Below are 9,967 nucleotides of genomic sequence, written 5' to 3' on the forward strand. Positions count from 1 at the left end.
AACTGGGGGCCAAAGGCGTCCTAGCAGCTCAGCCTCTCTGCATAGGTTAAGTTGGGGGAAGAAAATAGTACAGCCAGGAAAAGCTGAGCTTGAAGGTGCCCTGCCAGGCTGTGCTGACCCCAACCCAGCCCCAACTCCAGTCCTGAACTGGCTGAATGTATCTGGGGCCCTCTGGGGGCCATAGGGCACCAGGAGCCTAAGGTTAGTTCCCCGCTGCCGCCGGCCACCACATTTACCTCACCCACTTCCCAGCTGGGATGCCATTTTCTCAGTACCCAGAAACAGATCTGAGCCCCAATTATTAATCAAAGTGACCATCAATGTATTTTTGTCACTCACCTGCTTCCAGGCCTTTCAGTCACCAATTACATCTTTCCTTCCTCAACATACACTCAACTAAGTTGGACGTCAGGATGGGAAGTTTTCTCCTATATAGATGGTATAGATAACTCAAAAACTTAAGTGGAGCAAAACAAGGGTTTGGAATCTACCCAGCTGGGAGTGATGTCTATACTCTGCCCCCGATCATTCTGGCAGAATCAGGGCATAGTAGACTGTCCTGAAGAGCCAGTGAACAGAAGAGACTTCAGAAAGAATCTAGGCAATAAAATCAAGGCAAAAAAAGATATTTTATTTTAAAAACATGTTTGTGGGTTTTTTTTTCCTTTTTGCATTCAGTACATCGTCATTCAGACATCACAATACTATATACAGATACACAACATTAAAAAAAAAAAAGCCTATTTCTGATGAACATTTCAAAAGAACACTGTTTTGTAATGCACCAGTGGGAAGGGAAGAGGCAAAGGACCCCCACAGCACCAAGGTGGTCTTTGAGGAGGGAACTGTTAGGCAGCATCTACATTTAGCTCATTTAGCTAATTGAGGGCCAGATCTTCTTGCCTCCTGAACTAGTTCCTCTAGCTTTCCTCTGGAAATCAGTAAAAGTGAAAGTGTGAGGAGTCCCTCCGGCGCTAGTGCCTTGATGGAAAGGTGACTGGAAAGAGACTTTGTTGAGAAACCCATTCTCCATCCTCTTGGAAGAGATGTTTATCCTTAGAAAAAAGTTCTGCTTCTGTGCCTGGCCTAATCCCCAACCTTACCACCTAGAGAGAGAAAGAGAGAGGAGAGAGAAGCCCTATTTAGCAGCGTGGCTGGAGTCTTTGTCCTCCTTGGATTTCCACATGTTGACTGAGAGAGCAGAACAGGGGAGGCAGTGGGGCAAAGGCAGCCCCCACCTGGCCCCAAGAAATGCAGTTTCTTGGTTGGGATGGAGCGTAGGGGCTGCGTTGATTCCAGCTTTTACGGAACCATCCATACTCCAATCACGCTGCCAGATCCCTAATAATTATCATGAATGTTAACACGACTTTTAAAATATGAACAGAAAATTTTTACTGGGAAATCTTGCCTAAGGAGTGCGAGAGGGACAGCGAAGGAAAGTATGAGCTGGACAGATCCTGCGCTGAAGCTGCGCCCTTAGGGAGGGTCCTCTACTAGCCTGGTGATAGGATGAGGCAAGAATTGGGGCCATTCGGGATTCCCCAACCCTGCTTTGGTTGGAATGACTGGGCTCTGCGCTGCCACTGGACTTTCTGGCAAGGTGAGCACAAGGAGGAGTAGAGGTCGACAGCCTTCCTCCCACGGCCCACCCGGGACCCATTTCCAAAGCTGTTGAAGCCGGGTGAGTCCCATCTGGATGGGGGTGGAGGCTGGGGATGGGATAGGGAGTTGGGGATGGCCCACTGCGGCCATGGAGCCTCTCTGTCTCCGGGCGGCGCGGTTCTTCTCTCTCGTTAACATTAAATACTCTTCTGCACCGCGCAGCATCTTTCCGTGGGTTCGGTTATGGTACAAAGCGGTGACATAAATAGATGGGGCAAGCAGCGGGTGGGTGGTCAGGTGGAGTGGAGATGAGGCGCTTTCGATTTGCTGACCACCTTCTTCTCTTTGACCCGCCGGTTCTGGAACCAGATGGTTACCTGGCGTTCAGAGAGGTTCGTGGTGGCGGAGATGCGCCGGCGCTTCTCTTTGGTGATGAACTTGCTAGCCGCGTATTCCTTCTCTAGCTCCTTCAGCTGCACCTTAGTGTAGGGCACACGTTTCTTGCGCCCACGCCGGTAGCTGCTCACCTCGGGCTGCAGGGGAACCACGTCTGCGGGGAGATAAGGCAAGCGAGAAGAAGTGAGGCACGCGGCTGGACTGGCCTAGAGGACCCGAGGCTGCCTACCCACAGAGTTCTGGCAGGGGCTCAACGGGGCCAGAGGATTGCTCTGCATAGTGAAGTCCCAAATGCTTTTCATTTCTGTTATTTTAGCAAGACCACAACTATGGTGAGGCCACTGGGCTCAAGGTTTAAGGGAGGGGGCGCCAAAAATTCAGTAATCAAGACGATATTTTAATGCAACGTTTACAAAAGCAAAACGAATACAAAAACATCCATGATGAACACAGTATCAATTAAAAAAAAAACATGGGTTCGGTATTACTGATTTTCTCTTTTGTTTCAGACCCCAATATGGCTCTGCACAGCACTCGATATTAGGATCCTTGTACGCTTAGAAGGGGCCCTCCAAGTTCCAGCCTGGCCTGCCATGCTTGCAGAATTTCAGATATTCAGAAAAATCCCTCCTTCCTGAGTTAGATCGTTTGGGTGCTTATTAGTTTATATTCTGCCCCGTTGTCAGAGGAAGACATTCTGCTATATGTTTCAGGGAGGGCACGGCAGGCAGGGGGTCAGCTTCAGTGGGCCCAGATCACCAGATGGGTCTTCATGCCTTTGGACAGTGGCCCTATGTTAGGGATGTGAGGCACAGATAGAAGATAAGTGTCCAGGTGAAGCAAGCCTGCTTGGAGGTCCACACTCTAGGAATTGGGGTCCAATGTTGTGAACCACCTAACAACGCCCAAGGTGGGGGGTCCTGAACCTGAGGTATAGGGAATCAGGTGTCGCTGGAAGTAGGGGGTCCACACCACAGTCCCACCAAAACAGGGCAAATTCTGTTCCAACCCCCTTCCCTCTCCATTCCTTCATGGCTGAAGGAAACTGTCTACATCCCATGCACCAACCATAATCATATACCCTAGATACCTGTCATCCAAACCAGTATCACCAGTTCTGTTTCTTTAGGCTCTGAGAATTTCACAGAAACTAAAACCAATATATATCACTTCTAACTCCATTTTCTACTCCACCCTCATCCCTGTCAATAAAGGTCACAGCAACATTTTCAAGGGGAAGTGGGGAACTAGGGAGATTATCTGGATAGCTCAGTCCTCAATTTTTTCCATGTAATTATTAGACTTTAGGTGAAAGCTAATGAGGAGGGCTGAATATTTGGGGTTTCCCCTTCATTCTTACTGCCTTTTGAAACTATAGACACAGCCCAGAGGGAAGACACATAGTTCTTTCTGAAATGTTTGTTCCCATCCCACCCTCACAAAACACTTTCCCTGTACCCATCCCCATTGGGTCTGCTTTCTCTCAGGGACTCTTATCTATACACAGTGGGAAGAGTAGTGTCACAGTGATACACAGGAGAAAATAAAATGCTTAGGAAGAAAATGGGAGACAGGGGGTCCAATGGCCTTGTTTGACTGTCTTCTGGTGACAATTTCTCAGGAAAACTGTTGGACCTGGCATTTTTCTCTGCCTCTGTGTGAATAAACCATGATTTAAAAAAAAAAATCTTAAAAACAAAATAACTTTATTTAAACAGTATGGATCCTTTAGGTTAAAAAGGATTTGTTTTTGAACAAGACCTTTTGTCTTTAAATCCCTCAGTTCTCAAATTTGTTTTACTCTTACAGACATAACCATGATTTGGGGAATTGATGATTTGTTGACAAGAATAAAATGAAGAGGGTAAGTAGTGATACCAGGAGTTTGTTGCTTTTGTTGTTGTTATTGTTGTTTTTAATCCTCAGAACATTTTTTCAGGCTTATTTTGTTAAACTCATTTTACAAGATCAGGAATCTGAGGCTCAGAGTGGGTAAAATAATCTAAGTGGCAGAACCAGATTTTAAAGGCAGACTTTCTGACTCTCAAAATGATACAGTAAGTTTTAAAATGGAAATAGGCCAGCTGATACAATCCAGCTTTAAAACACCTCCTTTTCCCTGGAGAAGAATAAAGTAGGGTAAAGGTGGGTTTTTGTTTCTGAATTAGCCAGATAATTGTCCCTAATTTTTTACTTTACTTTCTTTAAACTCTTACAATTACCTACCCAATTTTGGTTTCCTAAACTCTAGCTCTAAATTTCCAACGAGATTTAATCAACCCTAAAAAATAAAATCAGTTTAAAAAGTAGATAACTGGTTTAAACTGGTTATTTTTCTCTATAGGATGCCAAGAATTGATTTAGCCAATTTGTCCTGGATCAGACCAACTGCAGGTTGTTTTGGTCTCCTGGGGAAATAACTCCGGTTTTGTCATCTTAAAGAAGCCCCCTTTCTTTGTCTGCTGCCTTACCTGGAAAGGAAGTGGTATGTAGAGATGAAGAAACATCTGGTAGCTTAGACTTGGAGATGTGCATACACTGCCTAAAGTGAGTGGGGGCTTAGTTACTAGTCTTACAATCACCCCTTCCCTAGTCTCCATCCAGATCACATACACAAATGATTTCATGCCTGGAAACCTAATAGACACCTTTGAGGAGTAAATAAAAATCATATCAATGCTCAGCCATGGCTTTATTTTTGGGCTTGGGGGCCCCTGTGTTTAGCTCCCCACAGCCCACCCACTCTTGACCACCCGCCCCCCACGAGCAAGCTCTGGGCTCTGAAGAGTGCCTTGTCCAGCTAGAAATCCAGCTTGCTACTCTTTCCAACCCAAATCCAAAGGCTTTGTCAGTAAGGACTTCTAGTATGGCCCAAAGAGCCCACTGTTTCTTTCCCCCTCTTTCTGTCTCCTGAACCCCATCTCTCTTTTTTCTGCCTTTCTGATTCCCTCCTGGAATTTCTGCCTCTCTCTCCTCTCAAAAAAAAAAAAAAAAAAAAAAAAAAGTCTACACTCACCGTAGGGAGAGAGAGAAAAAAACAAAAAACAAAAAACAGAGCAATAAAGCAAGAACCTGTATAATTGGGAGAAGGAAGAAGCCACGACACATCTTGGCCCTAATTATCTGGATCTTGCTGAACAATTGCCTCCATCTCCCAAACCAGCCCAGACTGCCACCGATGAGGTTTCTCAGAGCCAGAGGCACTGTAGAGAGACAGCGGTGTTTATGCCTACATGTTGCCGAACAAACCACAATTGCATAGACAGAGTTATCTTGAAATCTCACTACTTCTAAAAGATCTCTGAGTGGGTAGAAAGATGGAGAGTGTCTGAAGATAATTTCTTATTCATCTGCCTCTTGCCTGTACCTCTGCACTCACTGATACATCAGTCCAATTCTATTTCCACACGGGGATTGTGGGAGCACATAGCTGCTGAGGCATGCTAGGTTTTATATCCATTTCCATGCCATAATTTGCAAGTGTATTAAATCTCAATTGGGCCATAGTTTTTTATTTCAAAGTTATTTTTCTCTAGGAGGCTGTGATCAAAAAAGTATTTATTTTTAGTGGAGGTTGTTTTTTGTTTGTTTTGTTTTGTTTTTTTTTTCCTGGGAATCTTTGAGATGTTTATTTTGCTCAAAGATATTTCTCAGCTTTTCTCCAATCCTTCACCCCTACTCCACACCACATTCATATATAGAACAGCTCCTTCTCTTCTACCTCTTCACTCTAAACCCATTGCACATTGCTATGGGCCTGTGCCCCCATCCACAGTGGGTTTGGTGGGCACCTGCTCCCTTACCCCTTAGCCCCTTGGCATAGCCCATTGGCTTCCCTGCCCCAGGAATTCCTGCTGCACCCCAATCTCCTAAGAAGCTTTGTGTTTTGGCGAGATAGAGAATTAAAGGGCCATCTCTCTAAAATACATTGCTATATTATGAACATGTGAATTGCCTATCTTCTAGAAATGTATTATGGTATATTTCATATTAGGCAGTTAATAAAAGAAATCATATTATATAAAAATATTATAGCCAATACAGGGTAGGTGACACACAATACCATGTACTAAAATTGTACCATCCTTAATTCTGGCAATCAGAAGTCACCGTGCCTAGTGTAGGTCATACCCTGGTATTGAGTTGTGTTATTTCATAATATTCACAAGAATGTTATCTGCTACACTCTCTAATATCATTCGGTAATTTTTTTTTAAACCACCTACCTCTGCTTCCAATTCCGGATGCAGAGGAATTTCAGGCCCACCCTTACGAGGTCTTTGGGTCTATGCTTTCTAAGGAAAACATTCCTGAGCTTGGCATGTGGAACTGGTCGGGGAGCTGGGCACTGTCAGGAGACATCTGTGGCTGCCCTGGGCCCCCAGCCCCCAAAGACCTCTGTAGGTATCGGAAGGGAGAACGCTCTCCCACTGAGCTCTTCTTACAGGGAGAACAGACTCAAATACCTGACTCCCTAGACTGGAATCCTGATTTCTCAGCACAGGGCAGGATCCAAAGCTCTTGGTGTGGTTTTGGGAAACCTGGGACTGGTCTTGTAAGAAGAGCGGTGGGATTTGCAGGATCCTTTCTCTCTTCAACTGGAGACCGAACAAGAGGGGAATAAATTCTCCCTTACCTTACTTAGCCAGACAAGACCAAGGGGTTCCCAGCCTGGGCCTGGACCCCAGAAGCCCCTGAACAGGTCTTCCTCTCCCATTTCTCATCCCCACGCCCTTCTTTCTGTGTTTGGGGCACCAATTACTAACTCTCTTTCTCCACCACATATGGGGGAGTTGGCAGTGGAAATGTCTATAAATTTGAGCTCAATATACCAGAGAGGCAAGGAAAACTTTACATTGCTGGGGAGGGATTCGAGCCTCCTCTCCACTCCCTCCACTTTGGATCTTCTGTTCCCTCAACAATCAGGAAATTCGTGGCCAGATTTTTAAATATGTCAAGAAAGGAAAAAAAGAAATTCCACATTTCTGTAGACCCCAGCAAATTAGTCCCCTATTTAAAAAATACTGTCTAGTGCCTGAACGATCCTGCAAATTCTGTCAAAGAAAGTGGGGGCTCTTATTCTCCCCCCTCCCCACTTATTCGGTAGGTTGGGGGTTTTGTCCTGGATTCCAAGGCACTGTAGGCCCACCCTGCCCCCATCCCTGGCCGGAAGCGGGTTTAGGGGCCAAGAGCCCGGCGGGAGGCTGGAGCCGGCGAGGGGAGGCGGAGGCGAGCCACCGAACGGAGCAGAGCCGGCGGCCCGGCGTTCGGGCGCCTGTGATTGCTTCATTCTCGGCCGGGCAGCTACAGAGAACGTGTCGGAGCAGATTTCTTCCCCGGCGCATTCCTCAGTGCAGCTCGCCCGGCCGGCTCCATAGGCAGCCCAGCCGAGCGGGCGCGCCGGGGCCAGACGGCGGGGGTGGCTGGGGCGCGGAGCCCCGGGGCAGGCAGGGCGGGGAGGGGTCCTCGGCGGCGGCGGCGCTCAGGTCCCTTCCTTACCTGGGAAGGGAGACTTCCAGAGGTGGGCGGACTGCGACTGCTCCTTGGAGCAGTACACCTGACTGTCCCAGCCATTGGAGAGAGCCCAGTGCTGGTAGCCTTCGACGGGGATGAGAGCGTCGTGACGCGGCTCCGGGTGCCCGCTGATCCCGGGCACCACCGACACGTCCAGGTAGCCGGGCATCGCCTGGTAGGAGCTGGCAAAGCTGGGGTAGAAGGCGAACTCCTTGGCCCTGGAGGACAGGTCGTCACCCGGCAGGGCGCCCGACGGCTCCGGGTATTTATCGCCCGGGTGGTAGGCGCAAGGCTTCTGCTGCAGGTTCACGTTGTGCGACAGGCGGCAGCCGTAGTAGCTGCCCCCGAAGGGGTAGCCGTAGCCCAGGGTGGCGCTGGACGAGGTGGGGGGCGCGGGCGGCGGGGCACACTGGCGCGCCGCCTCCGGGGCAGGGATGTCCGTATAGACGGCGCCCTGAGGGGCACCCAGGGGAGCCGGCGGGCGGCCCAGCACTGGGTGCGGAAGCAGGTCGCGGCAGTGGCTGGCCGGGCAGCTGCTGCCCAGACCATCCATGCTCGGGGCTTTGCCGGGGCTCGCTCCGCTGCAGCCGCCCCCCGCTCCGCCCGCGCCGCCGCCTCCTCCGCCGCCGCCGCCGCTGCCGCTCTCCACCGCGCTGTCCTCATAGACGTACATAAGGCTCTCCGGCCAGCGTGGATGCAGGAGCAGCGAAGTCGTCATGACATGATCTGCTGGAGCTTTTTAAAAACTCCACTTGCCAGAGGCAGCGAGCAAGGGAGACACCTCGCTCCTGTTTCCCCTCCCCCATCCCTCCCCTCTTTTCTCTCCACCCCTCCCCTCCTCCTAGTGCTTCCACCTCCCTCCCTACATTCCCTCTACGCATGCGGAGAGACTTCATTAAGAAATCCGCCGGTTCCCGCCCTCCACCTCTCAGCACCCCTCCCGCGCCCATGTGACGCTCTCTGCGCACGTGATGCCCGGGTCAGGTCTCCTGGGGTTCCCTCCCCTCTAGGTGGGGCGGGGCGAAAAGAAAAAGGTCTCTGCTGATTGGATCTCAGTTGGGCCAAAGGAGGCGGGAGCTGGGAGATTTAAAGGGACAGGGAGACGCCCCCTGGCCGGCCCCGGGGGGCGCGGAGAGGCTGAATTTGGCCGACGCAAAGGGAGGAGAGGACTGTAACTGGGCGCCTCCTCCTAGGCATAGAATGTGCACGGGGGAGACGGACCCCTATCCCCAAACCGATCACTGTGACTGCCCAAGTCTCTGGATTGGGGCTTGAAGCTAAGGGTGGGGAAGAAACCAGATTTTAAAGAATAATAAATGAAGATAATAGAAAACAGGCAGGAGCGCTCCAGCCCTGGCAGCTCCCCTCCGCTCGCGGCTGGAAAGAACCTGATGCCGCGTAGTGAGCCTTTGATGCCAGGATTGTGTTTCCATTTCCTACTTTCAGCCACTTTCCCCAGAACTCCAGATGTCTGAAAAGGACACTCTCCTTTACCTCGCTGGATTTTTCTCAAGCGGAGAGGGGTGTGACAACCCCCAAATACAGAATTCATCACCTGGGGCAGGGGATTGTGAAGCAATGGAGTGTACTCAGCAATAAATGGAGGAAGACTAAAACGAGGGAAATAAAAACAATAGAATATACTGATATTTAAATATGCAACAGAAAAAAATCTCAGAGTGAGGTTTTTTGAAGAAATGCGGGTGGCGGGGGTGTAATATTCAGCCTGGGAAAGCTAAAAGCCCTGGATGCGAAGTAGAACGCGCTCTCTTCTATAGCTATACAAAAGAAAACGTGGAAAATGGGGGAGATTCAGTGCTACCCCTTTCGAGGGACCTCTCTGGCGCCACTCTGGGGACCCTGCAGAACCCACCTCTGCCCTCAGGGGCCTGGTCCCCAGTTTGAATACCCTCACTGGAGCTCCCACAGCTTTCTTAGGTCACCCTCTTTTAGTGCGGAATAGTTTCATGATCTAAAACTGCCCCCTATTTCAAAGAAAAAATTAACACCAACTTACTGATTCTTCAAAAGCTCTCCCTTCTTTCCTCCCAATCTCCCAACTTGTCAGGAGCCTCAATAGAGTCACCCTTTTCTGAGGGAGTATCTCCGTGGAATTGAGTCAAGTTCCCTTTCAGCAGAGGACCTCCCTGAGAAATAGTAATGAAGAGAGAAAAATAAGAGGGGAAAGGGGCTGCAGCGTTTCCTTCTTTCCTGCCTCTGCCACAGGTTTTAAATGCTGAGTGCTCGTGTGTAGCCAGCGCACAGGCCATGGCCACACAGTAGCGCCTCGCTCAGCCAGACCTACTGCACCCCTCAAATGGAAAGCAAATGGACAGGTCTGCAGAGACCCCTTCGGGCCACGTCCCTCCTCTTTGTGGGGAGAAGGTGGTGTTTGACGGTTGAGAGCACTCGGACATCGGTGAATTAGGATAGTAATTCTTATCCGCGTGAT

General features: G+C 49.5%; 1 protein-coding gene and 1 long non-coding RNA gene across 2 annotated transcripts; one reads left to right on the forward strand and one right to left on the reverse strand.

Annotated features, from left to right (window-relative positions):
* Positions 1–610: 610 nt before the first annotated feature.
* On the reverse strand, positions 611–8,383 carry HOXC13 (homeobox C13). Its single transcript, XM_033221843.1, has 2 exons — positions 7,501–8,383; positions 611–2,155 (listed from the first exon to the last, which is right to left on the reverse strand). The coding sequence occupies exons 1-2, from the start codon at positions 8,231–8,233 to the stop codon at positions 1,899–1,901; spliced, it is 990 nt and encodes a 329-aa protein (XP_033077734.1). The 5' UTR covers positions 8,234–8,383; the 3' UTR covers positions 611–1,898.
* On the forward strand, positions 7,536–9,187 carry LOC117090025. The gene is made up of 2 exons (XR_004439861.1): positions 7,536–7,672; positions 8,962–9,187. It is a non-coding gene; the product is annotated as an uncharacterized LOC117090025 (long non-coding RNA).
* Positions 9,188–9,967: the final 780 nt, after the last annotated feature.

The sequence above is a fragment of the Trachypithecus francoisi genome, unplaced genomic scaffold (genome assembly GCF_009764315.1).
Source record: "Trachypithecus francoisi isolate TF-2019V2 unplaced genomic scaffold, Tfra_2.0 Lachesis_group11, whole genome shotgun sequence".
NCBI classification, from domain to species: Eukaryota; Metazoa; Chordata; class Mammalia; order Primates; family Cercopithecidae; genus Trachypithecus; species Trachypithecus francoisi.